Genomic DNA, 22,505 nt, shown 5'->3' with positions numbered 1-22,505 from the left:
AACCTATCTGCACCAGTTCGCTAGTTTATCTTGTTGTGTGCATGCTAGTTAGTGACTAGAAAAGAAAATCTCATTCCTAATTGATGTATTTTGGACTTTTAGATTTATTCACAGTCAATAGAAGAATTTGATAGAGGTATATAAAAATATGATGGGTATAGATGAGTGAACGCAAGCAGGCTTTTTCCACTGAGGCTAGGGGAGAAAAAAACCAGAGGACAAGGGTTGAGGGTGAAGGGGGAAAAGTTTAAATGGAACATTAGGGGGGCTTCTTCACGCAGAGAGTGGTGGGAGCGTGGAATGAGCTGCCAGATGAAGTGGTAAATGCGGGCTCACTTTTAACATTTAAGAAAAACTTGGACAGTTACGTGGATAAGAGGTGTATGGAGGGATATGGTCCAGGTGCAGGTCAGTGGGACTAGGCAGAAAAATGGTTCGACACAGCCAAGAAGGACCAAAAGGCCTGTTTCTGTGCTGTGATGTTCTATGGTTCTAATTAGATGGGTAAATGGTAATGTATCATGCAAGTATTTATTTCTGAAAGTCATTAATCTCTGTCGATAGGTATGTAATATTATGGTTTTAGTTATGCTCTCTGATGAAATGCCATAGAATCAGGTGTGACCTGGACCCAATGCCTTTCACTCTAATCACTAAACAAAACATATTTTGCATTACCTCCAAAATCACAATAATACCACCTCCTAAGACAAGTATTTTTGATAAGAGACTCTTTGTTCAATCATTCAAATTAATTCACTTGAATTTCTTCTCTGTAGGTAATAAATGTTTGGAGAATATTTCTTTCAGGTTATTATATATGACGCAATGCCTGTACAGTGAAAGCTTTCAAAACAAGTACTCATGTACCGGCAGAAGAACTCTCTCCTCTTTCAGATAGCGGAATTCTTGAAAATTGAAGTCGAACTCATGATCATATGCAAGGAGAGGTTGCTCTACACTATTTCTGAAATGGCGTATTCTCAGGGCTCGTCCTGCAAGATGTGAATGGAGAAGGACAGCAAATACATGGATCCCAGATGCCTTTTCCTGAGACAAAGCCTGTAATTAAAAAACACTTTTTCATTTAATAGGCAATGCACCAACACTGAAAATAAATGAGACTACTTCTACAGAATTCAAGACAAATTGTGGATTTTGCAGCTTTTGAAACAGTCCTTCCTTCCACCTCTTTGAGTCGGCTATCAACTTCTGTTCCTTAGTCCTTGTAGGAGCCACGCATCTCTTTTCTGCCTGCATTGTATTCTGTGTTGCTGTTTATTATGGTAGTTACATGAGCGGGGTCATGGTAATAGCGAAGAGAATAAGTTACGTTAGTGTGTTTTGTTCTGTGCAGTTTGGTCTGGAGACCACTGGGTGTCATGTCATTTGTTGACTGCTAATTTACACTTAATTATGCTTAATTGCATTGCTTCAAGACTGTACGTTTTGCTAGTTGCTAATAAAGGGCCGAATGCATTTCTTCAACTTTATGCAACATCATTACTGGAGTGATTGGAGGGTGCATCACACAAGGATATCTACACGTGCCAGGTTAACAGCAGCGGCAATTGGTTTCTTAGAATTGGCAACTACAGTCCTGACTAAAGGTCTCTACCTGAAATATTCACTGTTCATTTCCCTCCGCTGATGTTACCTGACCTGCTGTGTTCCTCCAGCACTGTGTGGTTTGCTCAATTAAGGTTAAGAGATGGGAGGAGTTTCTACCCTGAGAGAGTCAAATTCTTGGGATTCTCTACCTCAGAGTGCTGTGGAAGCAAGGCCAGTGAAGATATGCAAGGCCAAGATGGACAGAAGCAGCTGTTCTTATTAGCAACTGATATTTGGTCAAGCAGGGGTTGTGGATTATGAGGCCAAGGGCAGATCCAGCAAGATATCTTTGAATTTGGAGCAGATGTGAGGAACTGCTTGGTCTCCTCCTGCTCCAATTTTTTATTTTGTCTAAATACATTTTTATTTTAAATATTAAAGTAGTGATGTTTTATAAATTTTGTAATATTTTAATATTAGTAATTTTAAAAAGGAAAAAATTGTAGTTATAAATTCAATAGCACAAACATGGGAAATCAATGCACAATAAAATTCCAAAACAAGTATGATATGAAATAAATACATAAATATGGTACTAATTTAGTTTCATAAGCATCACACTGGCACAATAAAATAAAAAGTCATTGCTTCCCAATTATTTAGTTGCAAGGCTGCAACTCATAACTTAGCAACACATCTGTTTGTTCTCCATTGCTACAAGAAGTGCAGTTGCATCATACAAAGTTAGCAAGAGGCCTGTTTGACTCAGGAACAGTTCAGAATGAAAGAACTTGCAGGAAAACATGCAAGCTTACTTCGTGTAGGCATTCCATGCTGCAGTGACCTTGCGAAAGATAGCTTGACATAGCAGGTGGTATCATATGGTAAAGACTGACCCAGACACCAGTTTCAATAATTCCAGCATCATTCTTCCTCAACACAGGTGTGTAGATTAGTTTCAAACCAGAGCTGTCCACGTATCCTATAGAAGTAAGGAATAGTTCATCTAAGACTGAAGTCTGACGATCAATTTTATCTGACTAAAGAAATTCATTGAAATGATTTTATTTTGTTTCAATATTTTGTTCATTAAGTAACCACGCTCTTTATATCTAAGTATATTTCACAGACAGATTGTTGTCCTACAAAGCTAATGATATGAGACTTCTTCTTGGCAAGTCCCTTAGGGAAGAGGATGATTTCAGATGAGTTATTAAGAGTAAAAGATGCCTTCATGTGAATTATTTTAATGTGGGGTGATCATGATGCTCCAGCCATCACTCAGCGTTGACAGCGTGAGCTTTCATTCTGATGGCAAGGATGTCTGATATAATTGGGCATTAAACACAGACACATGATCTTGTTCATACCATTTTCCTCAAATATTGTTGCTCAAGCTGATCCTCTCCTTCTTTCATTCTCTTTACTCGCTTCCCCTCCACTCACTACTTTCCCCTTTTGGTTCCCCCACTGACCATCTACTAGTGGCTCCAACACTGAGGCCATCTTCTTTACAGCTAGTTCTAGTTCAAGTTCAAGTTTAGTTTTCATTCAGCCATGTATATGAATACAGCCAGATGAAACAGTGTTCCTCCGGGGCCAAGATTCAAAACACATTACCAACAGCACCCAGCACATAGCACATATAGTTAGGATAGCAGAAAAACAGTCACAAAAAAAATAGCTCATCCGTGAGTGCCATCGCCTGTAGATTGATTGTGTATTCAACGTTGTCGTGGTTTTGCTTGTCTTCCACTGAGGGAACACAGCAGAGCAGTACCAATGGGAGTGGCCAACCCCCTATCCACTTCAGATTCCAGTGTGCCCACAGAGGCTTCTGCTGCCTCCTCATTGCCTCTGGCGTTTCCTCTACTCAGCTGCAAAGGGCGACAGCACAGCACAAGCGTCTGGGCCAAGCAACAACCAAGACCATTCAGCTCACCCACCGTCAGACTTGCCAATGAACCAGTGCACTGGACTTGCAGTATTTTATACTACCAGTGACCGACAGAGTCTTGCAATCACGATAAAAATGTCTAAGACAATCACTTGCACCAGTTGTTGGACCACGCACTGCCTTTGCAAAACGGTATGCAACAAGGCCAGTTCTATCACTGTTGAGCAACTCGTTGAGGGGGCAGACCTGTGGAATTGGTTTCAGCAGTGTCTTGCAATAAAAAAGAGACATAAAGGATGATCATTACACCTTTGGACCTGGAGAGTCTACTAGCTATGATCCACCTCACCACTCAGCTGCCTGAAGGCTGGGATTTAGCACAGAACCTTACAGTCTGTGACATAATTTCCAGCCACCTGCTGTCTTACTTTTTCAATAATTCTTCCTATTCTCATAAGTGCTTTTTTTCCATAATTTTCTGACATGTTCTACCAGATCAAAGGTATCTCCTTAGCCAAGTGTACTAATGGAGCATTGAAAATCGACATCAAACTTTCCCATTATGATACTTTTTGTATATCGAACCCCTTTCAGCAACTGAAAGCACTTTATATAGCTGTAATTATTCAAATAATTGCTTCTTTATAAGGGTCAGTGTGATTCCAGTAAGAGCCATAAATTTGATTGTAATCTATGCTCAATGCAACTAACATGTTAACTATGCAAATTCCATTGCCTTTCAGAGGAAATGTGTCCAAATTTCAGAAGATCTAAATAACGATTAGAATTTTGCCTCAAGACACTGTCAATAAATATTCAATTACATAATTTTTCTGAAACTATTAAAATGATATTTAAGTAATATAAATATTATTTTAAAAATGTTTTTGAAGTGATAAAGTGCACATATGCATCCCAGATGCATGATCATTCAAACAAGATTTCCAAACTCAGATTTCTTTTCAGAATGTGTCAACAGTGTGAAAACTTTGGACACCAAAATTAGGTCCTTGTGAAGAATGAAGTATTTTGATTCCAAAGTACTGATGAATTATTCTTGAAATTATCTGTCAATCAACAGTGAAGTTATCCATAAACTCAATCACAATTCACTAACTGCGAGCCTATCAACACAGGCCATGCACACATGCACTTAGGTTGGAGTTATCTCCTGACAGAATAACCCGGTTCAGATGCTAGGAGGAAATTCACAGAACTGTTGGAAAGCTAATCTGCATGTGATAGGAATCATACTTAATTTAATTTGAGACATTTTAAGAATGTGATTACAAATAATAAAAGCAAATCATTTTGTTTGCATATTCACTAATACCCAAAGATATCTCCAATGGAATGAATGAATGAATGAAATTTTATTTCAGTCAGTACAAACATAACAAAAAGCATCATTTTCAACGATGATTTCATGAAACAAAATTAAATAATAAAAATCTTTAAAACAGACAGAAAGGGTGTAAGCTGAAGCTTATTACGCCTACCCGTCTTACTTATACAAAAACTTATTTGGTGTCAATCACCACATCAAAACAAAAAAATTCATTATCTTTTAACACAAAATCCAATTCCAAGTATCATTTATTTACATTACTCCCATTCATTTTAAATCATGTATTTTATATTTGTTCATTAAATTATTTTAAAATAATTTTTTATACTTGTTAAGTGTGGTGCATGTTTTAAAATTCTCACTACAACTGTTCCAAAAATTTCACCCCTCTGACTGAAATACAATGATGTTTTACATTTGTTCTTATCCTTTGTTTTTGAAATACACGTTGCTCTCAAATCATGTTGACTTTCTATCATTTTAAACAATCTTTGGATACTTCATGTTAACTGTTCATTTTTTACTTTATACATAGTTCGTATTATTTTAAAATCTACGAAATCTCTGAATTTTAAAATGTTTAGTTGAATAAATAGTGGATTGATTGGCTCGTTATAACTTGTCTTATTTACAATGCATATGGCTTGCTTTCTTTTGGAGTAGAAAAATCAAGTTTGTATTTGTTTTGTATGTATATCCCCACACCTCTACACAGTAAGTCATGTATGGGACTATAAGTGAACAGTATAATGTATACAAAAATTCCTGGTTTAAGAAATCTTGCACTTTGTACAGTATTGCAATAGATTTTGACATTTTTGCCTTGACATAATTTATGTGGTTTCCAGCTTTACTTATTATCTATTACCACACAGATACCTTAAAAATTTCAACATCATTTATTCTAAGTTTACTATATGAGTTTGGTACATGGTCTGTATTTTCTATTTTGTAATCAGACAAACTATTTACAGTTGTAAAGAAGATGGATGAGCCCTAAGTGAAATGTAGTGTATAAAAGGTACAGGTGGTGACTATATGTACCATGTGGTTGCACTCAACACCAAGTCCAGAACATGTATGTTTTGTATGTTCCTCTCCATAGATGCTGCCTAGCCTGTTGAGTTACAACATAGAACATAGAAAACCTACAGCACAATACAGCCCCTTTGGCCCACAAAGCTGTGCCAAACATGTCCTTACCTTAGAAATTACCTATGGTTACCCAGAGCCCTCTATTTTTCTAAGCTCCATGTAGCTATCCAGGAGTCTCTTAAAAGACCTATCGTATCTGCCTCCACCACCGCTGCTGGCAGCCCATTCCATGCACTCACCACTCTCTGAGTAAAAAAACTTACCCCTGACATCTCCTCTGTACCTATTCCCCAGCACTTTAAACCTGTGCCCTCTCATGCTAGTCATTTCAGCCCTGGGAAAAAGCCTCTGACTATCCACATGATCAATGCCTCTCATCATCTTATACACTTTTATCAGGTCACCTCTCACCCTCTGTCGCTCCAGGAGAAAAGGCTGAGTTCACTCAACCTATCCTTTTTCATGATTTTCAGTAGACTGTTTATCCTTTAACCACCCACTGGATCACTTGGTCTGGCATGTAATGTCAGAATTGGTCTCTTTTTGGATTAACAGGGTCAAGGCATGAATGTTCCTGAGTCTCTTGAAAAAAATTAGCAGGCACGAAACTAATGCTCACACATTTAGATCAATTGCCCCAGCACTCTGCTATGCACCTGCAGAATACTGTGCACCTGTGTGGGACAGATCAGCCCATGCAAAGAAAATAGACCAGTTGCTTAATGAAGCTTTCTGAATAATCACAGGCACACTGCGCCCCACTAACATCATTTACAGACTTGCAGGCATTGCTTCCCCCAGAGATATGAAGACACACTACAACAAAAATTGAAAAAGGTAAACAGAACTTGGATCCACTACATCATCATGTGCCAGTTTCCAACCACCTAAAATCGAGGAAAAGCTTTGCTACAGTGGAGGAACTACCGCACAGAACATCCCCTCAAACATACAGGATTGACCTCTGGTAACAAACAGAAGCCAGAACCCCACCAAACAATACAGAGCAAGAGCCCACAGACGGGGCACTGCTTAACAGACGGAAGTGGTACACTCTCACAGAGCGGGAGTTTGTAGGATGGGAGACAATATGGTGAAGTGGGGTTTAAAGACCAGCCAATCCTGTGAGTGTGGCAAAAGGGAGCAGAACATCAAACACGTTCTGCGCAACTGCCAACTCTCACCTGATTTACCTGCTCAACATCAACCAAACAACACTAGAGTGGCTGGCTGTCTGGTGTGACAAGCTATTAGATGACTCAACCTATTCTCACAAGACATGTTCCCCAATCCAGGCAACATCGTTGTCAATCTCCTCTGCACCCTTTCTATGGTTTCCATATCCTTCCAGTAGTGAGGAGACCAGAACTGAGCACAGTACTCCAAGTGGGGTCTGACCACAGTCCTATATAGCTGCAACATTACCTCTCGGCTCTTAAACTCAATGCCACGATTGGTGAAGGCCAATGCACTGTATGCCTTCTTAACCACAGAGTCAACCTGCCGTACCAGCTTTGATTGTCCTATGGTCTCGGACACCAAGATCCCTCTGATCCTCCACACTGCCAAGAGTCTTACCATTTACACTATATTCTGCCATCATATTTGACCTATCAAAATGAACCACTTCACACTTATCTGGATTGAACTCCATCTGCCACTTCTCAGCCCAGTTTTGCATCCTATCGATGCCTGCTGTAACCTCTGACACCCTCCACACTATACACAACACCCCCAACATTTGTGTCATCAGCAAATTTACTAACCTGTCCTTCCACTTCATCATCCAGGTCATTTATAAAAATCACAAACAATAGGGGTCCTGGAACAGATCCCTGAGGCTCACCACTAGTCACGACCTCCCCCCCCCCCAACCATTCTTTGCCTTCTGTGGGCAAGCCAGTTTTGGATTCACAAAGCAATGCCCCCTTGGATCCCATGCCTCCTTACTTTCTCAATAAGCCCTGCATGGGGTACCTTATAGCATTTTGTGTATGGATCTAGATTTCCAGAATCTGCAGAACCTCTTGTGTTTAGAATAAATAAATGTTTACTTTTATAAGCACAGGCCGTGAACAGTAGGGTACCATTGGGTTCAATACAGTGGCCCCAACAATTCTTAATATACTTATTTGATTTGGATGAGGAAATTAAAATGTAATATCTTCTGGGTTCGCATAACTGAGTTTCTCCAGCATTCTGTGTGTTAAACTGGATTTCCAGCTTCTACAGAATCTCTTGTGTTTATTGCCTGACATCTGCTAGCTTGACTCCTTCCCCACCTTCCAGCTTCTTATTCTGATGTTCCACCCTTCCTTTCCATTACGGATGAAGGGCCTCAGCCTGATCTGTCAGCTGTTTATGTTCCAGAGATGTTGCCTGACCTGTTGAGTTGCTCCCGAATCTTGCATCCATGTGCCTACGCATCTGTGCGTCAGTTACTTTGGACTGAATGCTTTGAGTTATTGGATTTCAAAGCTAACCTCAACACCTCTGTGAGCAATGGAATCCAGCAACCTCAGTTTTAATGGCTGATAACCTGAGGTTAGGTCTGCTGGTTGGGTCCAGAGTAACACACACAAAATGCTGAAGGAACTCAGCTGGTCAGGTGGCATCTACGGAGAGGAATAAACAGTTAACATTTTGAGTTGAGAATAGAAGTTGAAATGTCAAATATTAGAGGCTGCATTATGGATGGGCAAGTGTTGACATGTAACTGGTTGATACCACCGTGTATAAAAGATGCGTTCCATTCTCTGCAACACTTATGCCAGGTTGCACACACTCAAAATCCTCATTTTGTGCATTCTATCAGAACAAAGCTACAAACTGCATGATCTGAACAGCCCCACATCTTCTAACACAACCGAAGAATTCCATGCCCTGATAGAAACATTTCTTCTCAGCCTTCTCATCTTTAATCAGGTTTCTAATGTTTTATTAATAGACCTCCACATCCTTGTCTTTTTTTCAAGTTCACCATTCATATGGACGTCATCAAGCAATACTGAGTCAAAAGTCCCTATTTTCACCTGGTCCACAGTGCTCATCTCCATGATTGTTAAACTCTGCTGACCTTGTTTTTCACAGAGAATTGGATTTAAGGTTTTTATCACCTTCAAAGATTATTTTGTCTGCTGCAAGGTAAGTACCTGAGAGGCACCAATAGATTTCTGAAGGTTAAACCATATCTGATAATTACCATTTTAAGAAGGGTACAAGGATAGTGGATGGGGTGAAACTACAGAGGTATACTTGGAAGTTACTTGACAAAGTTTCATACAAGAAAATAAAGTGATAATTTAACCATGCTAACCTTCTGCCACATTGATAATTGTTTGGAAATCAGAAGAAAAACAGCTGAGAATCAAGGAATGTACTATGAACATAGAATGGGACAAGTGGTGATCTCCAAATAGCTCTATTGAGTCTTTAGTTTTGCTTCACAGATATAAAGGATATGGAGCCAAGCTAACAGAGAAATGCCACTTTAAATCAATATCATTAAATCAAGATCATTTAACTGTACAGATTACTGGATATGGATTTTAATCTTGATGAAACAAAGGCTGTAATTTCCTGTATGTCTTGCACAGTTAAGGAGTTAGGAGGCACAACAGAGTATGTAGGAAGTTACACAGACAGATTAAAAAAGATGGAAAAACCATGGTAAATAGAGTTCAGCTTGGAAAACACGGTGCAGATTCCTCTTGTAGGTGAACCTAGAACTGGGAGTCATTGTTTAAAAACGATAATTTCAGAGGTGACTTTTTTTCTCCCTCAGAGGTCCATAAGTTTCTGGAATGCTCTTCCACAATAAGTGACAGAACCAGAGTTGATAAACATTGCTAGGAAGAAGCTGATACATTCTTGATGAGCAAGGAGGAGAAAGATTACCATCGGTAGTTAGGATGTGGAGCTGAGATTACAACCAACCCAGCAAGGTTTTGATGGAAAGTTGGTGTAGACCTGTTGAGCCTGTGGCCAGTTAGACAAAAATATAAAACATCAGCTAGTACAACAAAGGAATGAGCTCTTCAGCCCATAAAGTTGTGCCCAACCAATTCCTGCTTTTATTCATGCGCATATTCTTCAAGTCTGGATCTAGAAAAACAAATCCTTTCCCCATAATATGTGCACTGATCAGTTTTCATGTGCATGCATAAAAATGACACTAAATCCTAGGCCACATTCAAAAAGTAAAATCAGTATCAAAAACATTTTTGTGTGCCAGTGAGGCTTAGAAATAATTTTATCAAACAACTGAAAGGGAGCCCAAGTATAATTGGAACAAAATGCTCACTATTTCTTTTGCCCAACACAAGGAGAGATGACATAAGAAGAATCAAGATTTACAAATAACTAGTGAGGTGCTTATCTAATCATTGATTAGTGCCGAATTTTGTTTTGTACATAAACAAGAACTACCTGAAAGTCTTAAAATAATCCATAATCAAACTCACAAACAAATGATAATGAAGACATTAGAATTGTTTTATGCAGTTTAGACACTACAATTTTCCTCTTGGGTAATAAATCCCACAACAAACAAAACTTTGAATTCACTTTGCCCAAACAAATGAATGAAGGCGGCCTGGCCAAGTTATGAGTCATTAAGGTTTATATAAACTGTAGACATTGTTCCTCTAATTCAGAGCATATGCTGCCCAGGCTGAGGAATTACTAAGGAGACACAAGGTGCACAGTGGGAGAGGAAAGCAGCATTAAATCAAAGAGTTGCTTAAAACAGTGGGATCCAACAGGCAGACTATCATAGGTGTAAAGTGCCTGTGCGTTGGAGCAGGATAAATCAAGTTAGAATCAGAGTCACAGCACAGAAACAGGCCTTTCAGCACATCTATTTCATGCCAATCCATTAACATGCCCAATTCCATCGACCTGCACCCAGACAATAGCCTTCCCATCCACGTACATATCCAAATTCCTCTTAAACATTGAAATTGAACCCGCACCCACCGCATGCACTGGCAGCTTGTTCCATACTCGCACCACTCTCTGAGTTAAGAATTTCCCCCTTCTGTTCCCCTTAAACATTTCGTCTTTCACCCTTAACCCATGACCCCTAGTTGTAGTCCCACCCAACCTTTGTGGCAAAAGTCTGCTTACATTTACATTACCCAAACCCCTCATAATTTTGTAAACCTCTATCAAACTTCCCTTCAATTTTCTACGTTCCAAGGAATAAAATCCTAATCTATTCAACTTTTCTCTATAACTCAGGTCCTTAAGTTCTGGAAATGTCCTTGTAAATTTTCTCTGTACTCTTTCAATCTTACTTACATCTTTCCTTTACATAGGTGACCAAAACTGCACATAATACTCCAAGTTAAACTTCACTAATGTCTTAATTTCAATTTCAACACAACGTCCCAACTCATGTAGTCAATACACTGATTTATGAAGGACAATGTGCCAAAGGATAATGTATGACTCTATCTACCTGTGATGAACTTCCAATGAATTATGGACCTGTATTTCCAGATCCCTTTGTAATAACAGACACCTCAGTGCCCACTATTCATTGTGTAAGAATTGCCCTGCTTGGTCCCCCCAAGGTGCAACACCTTAAATTTGTCTGCATTAAATTCCATTTGCCATTTTTCAGTCCATTTTTGCAGCTGGTCCAGATCTCACTGAAAGCTTCGGTAGTCTTCCTCGCTGTCCTCTACACCCTCAGTTTTGGTATCATTCACAAATTTGTTTATCCAATTTACCACATTTTCATAAAGGTTGTTGATATACATAGATGGCAAATAACAATGGACCCAGCATCGATCTCAGTGGCACACCACTAGTCACAGGCCTCCAGTCAGACAACCATCTACCACCACTCTCTGGTTTCTCCTATGAAGACAATGTTTAACCCAATTTGCTGGCTTATTCTTAGAGCCTTTCTAAAACAATTGAACAATGTTAGCTTTCCTCCAATCTGACATCTCAACCTCTTTGTTAGGGTCTCTGCAATTTCTGTACTTGCCTCACACAGGGTCCAAGGGAACACCTTGTCAGGCAGGCCCTGGGGATTTAATGCCACCCCTCCTCTGTAATCTGTATACGTCCATGACTTTGCTGCTGCTTTGCCTCACTTCTGTAGGTTCTGTCTCCTAGTAAACACAGATGTAAGAAATCCATTTGAGATCTCCCCCCCCCCCCCCACCCCATCTCTTTCAGCTCCGTGCATAGATAACTGTACCAGTCTGATCTTCTGGAAGTATTAGACTACAAAAATTCTGTCACTTAAAGTAAGCAGCAGTTTAACTGTTTGCGACTCAAGGTCTTCAAATGTGAGATTTTATGAAAAGTGGTTTCTTTATATTTGACATTCATATTCCTGTTTTAAGAGTAGAAAGATATTTGTTATGAACATTGTTTATGGGTAGAAATACAGATTTGGCAAGTTTTTAAACATTCAGAATTTTTAATATAATTTCACTTGATTAAACTCTTCTCGAGCTTCCAGCTGGGTACAGGTATCAATTTTAACCAACGTTTTGATGACAAACTCTGCCAGCTTCATCAGGGATGGTGCCTAGGCACGTCAGGTCCGGTGGTATATATAACCCCGTTGTCTGTCCCTCCTGATTGGATAGTCCTCATTGTTAGGTTTTCTGGTTTTTCCTTGGCCCTTTTCAGTTTGTTTAGCTTTTAGATTGTTGGAGTGCCCGCAGTTGCACTTACGCACCAAATGCTTCTTCAGGTATGTCGATGACACCTTCATAATGTGGCCTCATGGACTCCAGCTACACCAACAGTTCACAACCATCTGACCAGCATACATCTAAACATTCAATTTACGATGGAGATGGAGAAGAACGGTTGCCTCCCACTCTTGGACATTCTAATACAATGGAAACCAGATGGCATGGCATCTATCGGAAGCCCACTCACAGGGACTTATACCTCAGCAATAACAGTCACTATCATGCCTTCCAACATAGAGTGGTTCTTTCAAATTTGTGAGTTTTCTGTGTGAAAACTATTTCAGACCTGGAGAGTCGCCACCAGGAAATGTTGATTAAGCGCGACGTTCCTACAAAACGGCTACAAGGTGAAGGAGATTAATTGGGCCCTGAAAATGGCTGATGGAAAAACTAGGAAACCTCACACTGGGGAGGAACCCATTGCTACCTCCTGTCTTCCCTATATTTCCACTGTTTCTGGAAGAATTGCCAGGATCCTGAAGAAATACTTGACTAATACCATCCACAGACCTGTAAGAAAGCTCAAATCCCAGTTTATGCAGGCCAATGAGAACGTGGAAGCTGAGAAGAGTTTATTCAGCATATACGTCCAGAAGGCACTAGCTAGATCCTTTTTCAGATTTACTTGATTAGTTTAAGTGAGTTACCCTTTATTGCACTCAGTGATGAAAATTGTTTTGCAGGCATTAAAAACTATTTCATACTCTGAAGCTAAGAGCTAGCGGAGAGGCATCCAATTTCTGATTGCTATAGCAAATTATGATCTCAGTCTTCTGGACAGATTGCTCACATAACTTTCCAATTGTATTGGCATATAATATATTGGATTACTTAGTATATACTTGCATATTTGTTGTTAAAATGTGGTGGGATGTGACTAACGGTGTTTGTGGTGTATGCTCAGACTTTGAGACCAGCTTCAAGTTTCTGAACCAGAACCACGCTTATTATACATGTATTTGAACTGAAGTGAAACCAATTTTTGCTTTGTGATAAAGTAAGGGGTTAAGGAGGGATTGACCTCTTTGTAGTTCTGATGTTGTTACTTAGTATTCTAAATGCACTACTGTTTAAATTAGGTAAGATTGGACTCAGTATTGTTTATCACGTTATAATTTTAACCTTGATTAACCTTTTTAAGAATAGTATGGATATTTACACTTTTTACCTGGAAATACTGTAAATGAAAATAATTAACACCTCCAGTAATTAACTGTAAATCAGAATACTATTATAATAGTTGAAATCCATTTTAATCTAGAGACACTTATTTAATAAGGTTCCTAAGCCTTTGAAATTGTTTCATTTTGTAACTAATGAAAATCAGAACACATGGAAGAGTAAAACTATTTTTGCAACATTCAGTGTTTAATTCAGCCAGACATTCACTCAGATAGACATTTAATTCAGGCAGACACTAAAGAGCAAACGCTCCTACCTTCCTGGAAGCTCGGGTTATCATAATGCACTTCCATCATCACGTATGTGGGGTCGCCTGGTGTTCCGAGTGAAAGTCCAACATTAGGGGGAAAGGAAAATCCCTGCAGTCGTTGGACAAAAAGAAAATCTAAAACTTATGTCTCCTTTGTGCTTTGACAGTATGATTGTATGCAGGTGTAAAAATACAATTTCTGGAACTCAGTTTTCATCATGCTAAAACAACATACAATTTATTGAAAAGGATTGAGAGAACTTTTCAGAACAGGAAAATAACTTCTTCCAAGCACTGTAAAATTGCCAATATAAAATGTAACATACTATCCCGGGACAAAATGTGGCATATAATTCTTAAATTATTCGGGAAATACAGCAAGGTATTGAGATATCAGAATCTACCCCCTGTACATTTTGGTACTTATTTATATAAAGAGTACTAATGTAAACAAGGGATAGATTGCATTTCATTGAATACACTGCTTTTGTGTATTCCACTGAAAACTTTACACATGTGCGATATCTTTGAGTATATGAAAGGCTTATCCAACATTTTAGACACAAGTTGCATATATGCTTCTTCCTTGGTAGACGATCTGGATAGTACAAATTAGCTCTAGCGTTTGAACATAGTAGCAGGAGAATCAAGACAGAGTTGATGGAGTTGAACACATTATTTCCCTGTAGCCTATGGGAAAATGGGATTACTCTGAGAGTTGACATAGACTTTATGGGCAACTTGGTCTCCTATTAGTATGAAATATAATTCAGCATCTGGAAAAAGGTCATAGAGTCATAGAAAAGTACAGTACAGAAACAGGCCTTTCGGCCCATCTAGTGTGTGCCAAACCATTTGAACTGTCTACTCTAATCGACTTATTTCGGAACCATAGCCCTCCATACCCTACCATCCATGTACCTATCCAAACTTCTCTTAAACGTTGAAATCGAGCTTGCATGCACCACTTGTGCTGGCAGCTTGTTCCACACTCTCATGACGCTCTGAGTGAAGAAGTTTTCCATCCAGTTCCCCTTACACTTTTATCAGTTGACTGAAGAATAAATAATTTCTTACTTAAAATGCTATTACCATGGTATTGTTGGATTTGGCTGTGGAATTGCTATTTTTCTTTTAGTTTAATTTTCCTATGTTTGCTTATATTTAATATAATTACCCATACACATGTAATTTTCAGCAATTATGTTACAGATGTTTCTGTAGGTTTCTAGAAACTTCTTAGCTTTCAGTAGCAGATGCCATGCCACTTCAATCTGGCTATTTTATAGATTAGTTGCTAACACTAGAATTTTTATTATCCCTAGTCTGAGTCTGAGAGAACCACTACTTCTCTTTCCTTTGTTTTTTATTGTTTCTTTTCTTTTTCTCTCCTGTCCTTTTCTTGTTTTTTTCTTCTTCTTTTTATTCACTTAATAAAATGATCCTAAATAATAAGTTATATGCTTATTCTTGACTTCCAAAGGTCCTTTTGATCACAGAAGTATCAGGATCCACCAGTTTTACTATCAGGGCTATAAATGTAGATGGAAGGGTGACAGTAGTTTTTAGGGATTACATATTATAGTTTATCAATTATTTTCTAAAATAGCAAACAAGATGAATAAAAATATCTAGGACCAGTGTAATGGAAAGCTTTTCTTTCAGCTTTCTATGAAACAGGAAGCAACTATTGTTCGAATCTGTTTTGTCAGACTTCCTAATCAAAATATACTCATCTGTAAGACATCTATTTAAAGTTGATCACATCCTGAGGATAGCAAGTGTTGTATCAAGTCAAGACATTTACGGATGTTGATTCAGCTGTAACAATAGCTTGTAGGTAAGATGTTTTCTGTTCTTTGTAACACAAAACAGTCATTATATATATGTTTGGTTGGAGACATATCAGTTCATTTCTGAGCACCATTTGATGTGCCTTGACAGAAAGAGAGGTGGTTCCAGACTTTTGTAGAAGAGAGAAGTACAGATTCTTCAGATCTGTTCTCAATTGAGATTCTAAATTGGAGAAAAGTCAATGATGATGGTATCAGAAATGATCTGGCAAATGTGGACTGGGACAGCCTGTTTTCTGGTAAAGGAGTACGTGGAAAGTGAGGGGCCTTCCAGAATGAAAGCTTGCATATACCTATCAGAATAAGAGGTAAAGGTAACAAGTGTTGGTTTTCAAGAGATATTGAGACCCTGGTTAAGAGTTAAAAGGGGGGTGCACAGAAAGTAGGAATAAATGAGGTATTTATGGACATGAAATGCAAGAGAACTTTAAGTAAGAAATCAGGAAGGCTAAAAGATGGCAGGAAGTTACTCCTGCAGACAAGGTGAAGGAAAATTCTATAGGTATGTTAAGCAACTGGATTCCTAGGGACAAAAATATTCCACTGGAAGACCAGAATGGTAATCCATGTGTGGAGCCAAATCAGGGGAGCACTTAAATGCATTCTTTGCATCTTTCTTTACTTGGAAGATGAACACAGAATCTACAGAAGTGAGACAAAAAGACATCAACTTTATTGCTGCTGTAGAGATTATAGAGGAGGAGGAGGAGGAGGTATTTGATACACTGAGGAAAATCAGGTTAGATAACTCCCCAGGGCTTGACAAGGTGTTCCCACAGACCCTATAAGAGGCAAATGCAGGAATTGCCAGACCCTAGCAGAAATATTTAAATCATTCTTAGCAACAGGAGAGGTACTAGAGGATTGAAGGATACCCAATGTTATTCCATTCTCTAAAAAAGGCTCTAAACAGAACCCAAGAAATTATAGGCTGATGAGTCTGACATCTGTTGTGGGAAAGTTATTGGAAGGCATTCCAAGGGACTGGGTAGATATGGATTGATTAAGGATAATCAGCATGGTTTTGTTTATAGATCAGCATGGATTGGTCATGTCTAACCAATCTTATAGAGTTTTTGGATGAAGTGGTAAGGAATATGGATGAAGGCAAGGAAGTGGATGCTGTCTACATTGACTTTATTAAGGCATTTGACAAGGTCCCAAACGGGAAGCTAGTCAAGAAGGTTCTGTCGCTTGCCATTTAGGGTGAGGTAGTAAATAGGATTAAACATTGGCTTTCTGGGAGAAGCCAGAGAGTGGTAGTTAAGGGTTGCCTCACTGACTGGAGACCTGTGACTAGTGATGTGCCGCAGGGATCGGTGCTAGGTCTGTTGTTGTTTGTCATCTATTTCAATAATCTAGATGATAATGTAGTTGATAATGTAGTTCTGCGCTGTATTCCTCTATGAATCTATGACTAAAGGAGAGAAAAAACTACTTCTACTATCACCTATTTTTCTCCTACAGATCTACCACGGAGGACATTCTGACAGGCTGCATCACTGTCAGGTATGGGGGGAGTGGGGGGGGGGGGGGTGGGTGCTACTGCACAGGACCAAAGAGGGTTGTGAATTTAGCTGGCTTCATCTTGGGTACTAGGCTACAAAATACCCAGGACATCTTCAAGGAGCAATGTCTCAGAAAAGCAGTATCCATTATTAAGGACTCCAACACCCAGGGCATGCCCTTTTCTCACTGTTACCATCTGGTAGGAGGTACAGAAGCCTGAAGGCACACGCTCAGCGATTCAGGAATAGCTTCTTCCCCTCTGCCATCCGATTCCTAAATGGACATTGAACCCATGAACAGTACCTCACTTTTTAATGTATATTATTCCTGTTTTTGCATGAGTTTTAAGCTATTCAATATTTTGTAATTGATTTACTATTTCTTTATTGTTTATAATTATTTTTTCTTCTTCTTCTATGTGATGTATTGCATTGAACTGCTGCTGCTAAGTTAACAAATTTCACAACATATGCTAGTGATAATAAACCTGATTCAGATTCTGAACTTAATAATGTTATAGGAACACATTCATATATAGAGTCCAAAGGTCAAGCATTCTTGACTCAGAGATGGCTTGTATATTCCATTTATCAGAATGCACCCCTGACAAATTCAGTGTTCGCTTTGCAATGGTCTCACTTATGTTAAAGCTGAAGTTTTCCAAACTTATATTACGTGTTCAAGAACCATTGTTTATATTAACAATGGGTGGGACTACAACCAGAGGCCTTGGGTTGAGGTTGGAAGGTGAGAAACTTAAGGAAAACAGAAGGGACAACTTTTTCACTCAGAGGGTCGTGAATGATCTGCCAGCACAAGTGGTCCATGCCAGCTCAAGTTCAATGTTTAAAAGAAGTTTGGACAGGTATGTGGATGGTAGAGATATGGAGGGCTATGGTCCTGATGCAGGTCATTGGAAGTAAGCAGTTTAAACAGTTTCAGCATGGACTTGATGGCTGGAGGGCCTGCTTCTGCGTTGTACTTCTCTATGACTCTATGACAGAAAGGGAAATGGTTCTAGACTTTAGTAGATGAGAGAAGTAGGGATTCTTCAGATTTACTGGCAATATTTGGGAAAGGAGTACACAAACCAGAGGTTATATGTAAAGTCTACACATGGTTGCCTTAGTCTTAAATGAAAGCAGGCAGTATGATTTTATGTGTAAAAGTGATAGTTTCTGCATTTACAATGTTTAAGTACTGATCTTGTATTTGCATAATAAATATAAGTCTGAACCATGAGGAATCACTTAAGTAACTTTAAAGGGAATTCTTTAGGGCATTCATGGTTAACTTGACTAAGTGGAATAAATACTTCAGGGCACGAGACCAAGAAAAATTAAGAGCAGCGCCTAAATGGTACTCTATGTCAAGGAAAGCGGAAACTGACCAGGGTTTGAGTGCAAAGAAGATGAAGTCTGAGAAGTCTCTTTGGGCAGGCAAACCTGTGCATGAGACAGACAATAATATTGCCATAGCAACAGTGCCAGAAAACCTTGGTCAACAAGTGTGAAGATGGAAGGCTTCATTGTTCCTTTTTGGATTGAAAAAAATTTTGCTATTAAACCTAGGATATCTTTATGCGGTAAAGTTTGTGGCATAAAATAAAGTAGTATCATATGTGTGTGTTCTTACATGAAACTACAAAAAATAAACAATGTCAAATGAGCAACTATTACTCATAGTTGTTATATCTTTCATCTCTAGACACATGAAAATTTATGAACTGAAATATTGGAGTCATAAAGAGCAAACAGTTTTAAATACAGTAAATATAAAGTTTTGATTTTACATCTGAAGAATTTGCTTTTACATAAATGAACAGATTACAAGAATAATGACCTACCTTTCCTCCAATTGCCCATGCTACAATGATACTTTCACAATGTAAGAAATCATCTGGCATATTGGAATGGTAGCATTCATGCCCAATGTCAAGGGCACTATCATTTAAGCTGCTGTGACACTGATAAAGGAGAATATGATGTACCAAATGTTCATGTCCTTTCTGAATTATGGGTTCAACCTATGAATAAATGCATTAAAAAGTAAATAATCTTGTAACAATGCAAAATGCATCTTCTTTTCTCATAAGACATATTTTATGTACAGTGATTACTTTTGGAACAGCGCTGGTGGCATTTTTATATTGCTGTCTGACCCTAAAAAATTAAGTGTGAGAGTTTGACTCAGATGTGTATATGTTGATCCCCAGTAATCTATGAAAAACACCAAATCTGTTAACACTAACAAACATAATATCAAATGGACAAAAGTATAAAGAGCCCACTGACACCATTGGGTGTTCCAGAACTAGTGGTCCTTTCATACCCCTATTCTAGGTTAGAGCTCCATTTAAATAAATCATGTTGCTAATGACTGTATCGCCACTGTAAAAGCCTATATCTTCTGATTTCAATCTGAGATCCCCAATCATTTGAACTCTGACCATCACAAGAGAGGGTGCATTTCTTCCCATTCCTTCCTCAGTGGTATTAATGTTCGCTTATTATTGACACATGTACCAAGATACAGTGAAAAGCTTGACTTGCATACTAGAAATATGAGAAATTCTACAGTTACTGGAAATCCAAAGCAACACACACAAAATGCTGGAGGAACTCAGCAGGTCAGGCAGCAACTATGCAAGTGTTGCTTTGTCTTGCATACTGTTTATTCAGACCAAATCATTACACAGAAGATATTATTCTAGCTCATTACACATTCAGCTAGAATAAGGTAAAACAATGACAATGCAGAGAAAAGTGTAAAAGCCATTAAAAAGAGCAGTGCAAGTAAACAAGCAGTCTCTGGACAGCCATCACTGCCAGGTTACCCAATCACGCTCATCCCAATTCTTAGATGTCTGAGCTGACCACATCTTCATAACCTAACAAAATCGTCATCCCTCTTTTCTCACCTTCTGCTTTTCTAATCATTTGCTCCTGCTCTCTGTCATGCTGTACCCAAGTTCTGAAACCAGCTTTTTTTTTAAAAAGGATCTGAAATTAAACAAACGTCTTCTACATTCCTCTCTGCACACTTTAAGACAAACCCCTTTAGAATCAAAGCAGCAGCCAATGGAAATCAATCACCGAGAAACCTCCAAGAAATTGTCAACATTTTTTTTCAGTTTTGGAATTTGGCTTCAATAGCTAGAGAACGATTTATTACTAAACCCCTAAATTGGTGGCGAGCCATCTCTAGAATTGCCCCAGTTCTAAGAAATGTACTTCCACAAAACCGTTATGCAAACAGTTCCAGGATTTAGACCTCGGTGAGTTCCATATGCTAAGAATCTGTTGCACTGCAACATTTTGTGATAACTTTCCAATCTAACAATAATTTACTTTTTTATTTTTCCTTCCAAAATTGATACCTCACATTTACCCACATTAAAGTCAACTGGCCAACTTCTTGCACTTCACTTGGGCTATCTTTATCTCTTTGCAGGATCTTTGTCTCTTCCTTGCCTCTTGCACACGGACTTGTCTTTATATCATGAGTAACCTTGACTGAAATACACACAGTCCTCTCATCTTGATTCTAAGTATTTCAGGCTCCAGCAGTGACCCCTGTGATATTCTACTAGTTACTGACTACCAAGTTGAAAATTACACATTTATCCCAACTCTGTTTTGCTACTTGCCAATCTACTTTCCATGCCAACACATTACCCCCAAACAAGTGCTTTTATTTTGTGTCGCAATCTTTTATGCAGCACTCTAATAAATATTTTCTGGATTAATGTGTGGAGGATGGTGAATCAAATTGGCTAAGACCCTATCAAAGACTAGAAAGCCAAGAGAAAACACTGTGGGTAAGTAAAACTTGAATTCATTATCTCACTCCCTCTGATCTTTCTGTCTGTGACCTCTTGCACTGTCAAAAAAGGCCAATGAGAGTTTGAAAAAACAACTTTCATCTTCCATCTGGAAACATTATATCCTGCTGAATTTGATACCAAGCTCTCTAATTTCAGACAATTCAATCTTTTCAGTCTTTTGTTTTATGCACATTCTACCAAACTGCTCAAAATTCCACCCAGTGTGACTCACGACACAAGATTCTCAGTCTCCCAAATAAACAAACAAAAAGCTACAGAATTGAACATCTGATCCACAGTTCTCTCTCCATTTAAATGACTCCTGGCAACAATAACAACAGATTCTTCCATTTTAATTATGATTACACACATAATCACATTTTTGATGTGGTCAAACTTACTTGCCAGAATGAACGTTATGAAGACAAGTGTGGGGTGCTGTCCTTTGGGAGGTCAAACCAAGGTAAGAATTAGATATTGAATGGCTGGGGTCTAATGTGTGCAGTAGAACAAAAGGACATTGAGAATACAGATCTATAATTCCTTGGAAGGACATCGCATGTTGATAGGCTCATAAAGAGACCCTGTGGCACACAGGCTTTCATAAATCAAGATACTGAGTATAGGATAAACGCAAGGAATTCTGCAAATCCATAATCTTCCACCTTCCAGCTTGTACTCTTCCACTCTTCCCCCCCACTAAAAAAAAACTTCTTATTCTGGCTTCTTACTCCTTCCTATCCAGTTCTGTTTAAAAGTCTCTGCCTGAAACATTTACTCTTTATTCCTCTCCATGATTGAGTATAGAAGTTGAGTTGTTATGCTGAAATTGTATAAGAATGTGGCTGACCTGTTCTGCTTACCTACATACATAAAAATTTTCAGCACATGACAGGCCCTTCGGCCCACAATGTTGTGCTGACCATGTAATCTACTCTAGAGACTGTCTAGAATTTCCCTACCGCATAACCTATTTTTCTAAGCCTCGTGTACCTACCTAAGAGGCTCCTAAAAGACCCTATTGTATCCGCTTCCACCACCGCCTCCGGCAGAACATTCCATGCACCCACCACTCTCCATGTGGAAAAGCGTACCCCTGACATCTTCTTGGTACCTATTTCATTAAAACAATTAAAGGGGGCCCTCATGTTAGTCATACAGGAAAGATATCTTTAAGCTTAAAAGAATGCAGACAAAATGCACAAGGGTGGTGCTGGGACTTGAAGACCTGAGTTACAGGGGAAGGTGGAATAGGTCAGGACTTCATTCATG

General features: G+C 38.8%; 1 protein-coding gene across 2 annotated transcripts in view; it reads right to left on the bottom strand.

The window, feature by feature from the left end:
* moxd1 (monooxygenase, DBH-like 1) overlaps positions 1–22,505 on the bottom strand; it is a 205,526-nt gene that overhangs the window by 11,477 nt on the left and 171,544 nt on the right. For both annotated transcript variants that reach the window (XM_059981577.1, XM_059981576.1), the window contains exons 5-8: positions 19,254–19,433; positions 14,052–14,154; positions 2,367–2,533; positions 871–1,062 (exon numbers count right to left, since the gene is read on the bottom strand). In XM_059981577.1, the coding sequence (XP_059837560.1) occupies positions 871–1,062; positions 2,367–2,533; positions 14,052–14,154; positions 19,254–19,433 (642 nt within the window). The remainder of the gene's footprint in view (positions 1–870; positions 1,063–2,366; positions 2,534–14,051; positions 14,155–19,253; positions 19,434–22,505) is intronic.

The sequence above is a fragment of the Hypanus sabinus genome, chromosome 10 (genome assembly GCF_030144855.1).
Source record: "Hypanus sabinus isolate sHypSab1 chromosome 10, sHypSab1.hap1, whole genome shotgun sequence".
NCBI lineage: Eukaryota > Metazoa > Chordata > Chondrichthyes > Myliobatiformes > Dasyatidae > Hypanus > Hypanus sabinus.
The sequence above is the reverse complement of the archived record's forward strand: the minus strand, read 5'-3'. Positions and strand labels throughout refer to the sequence as shown.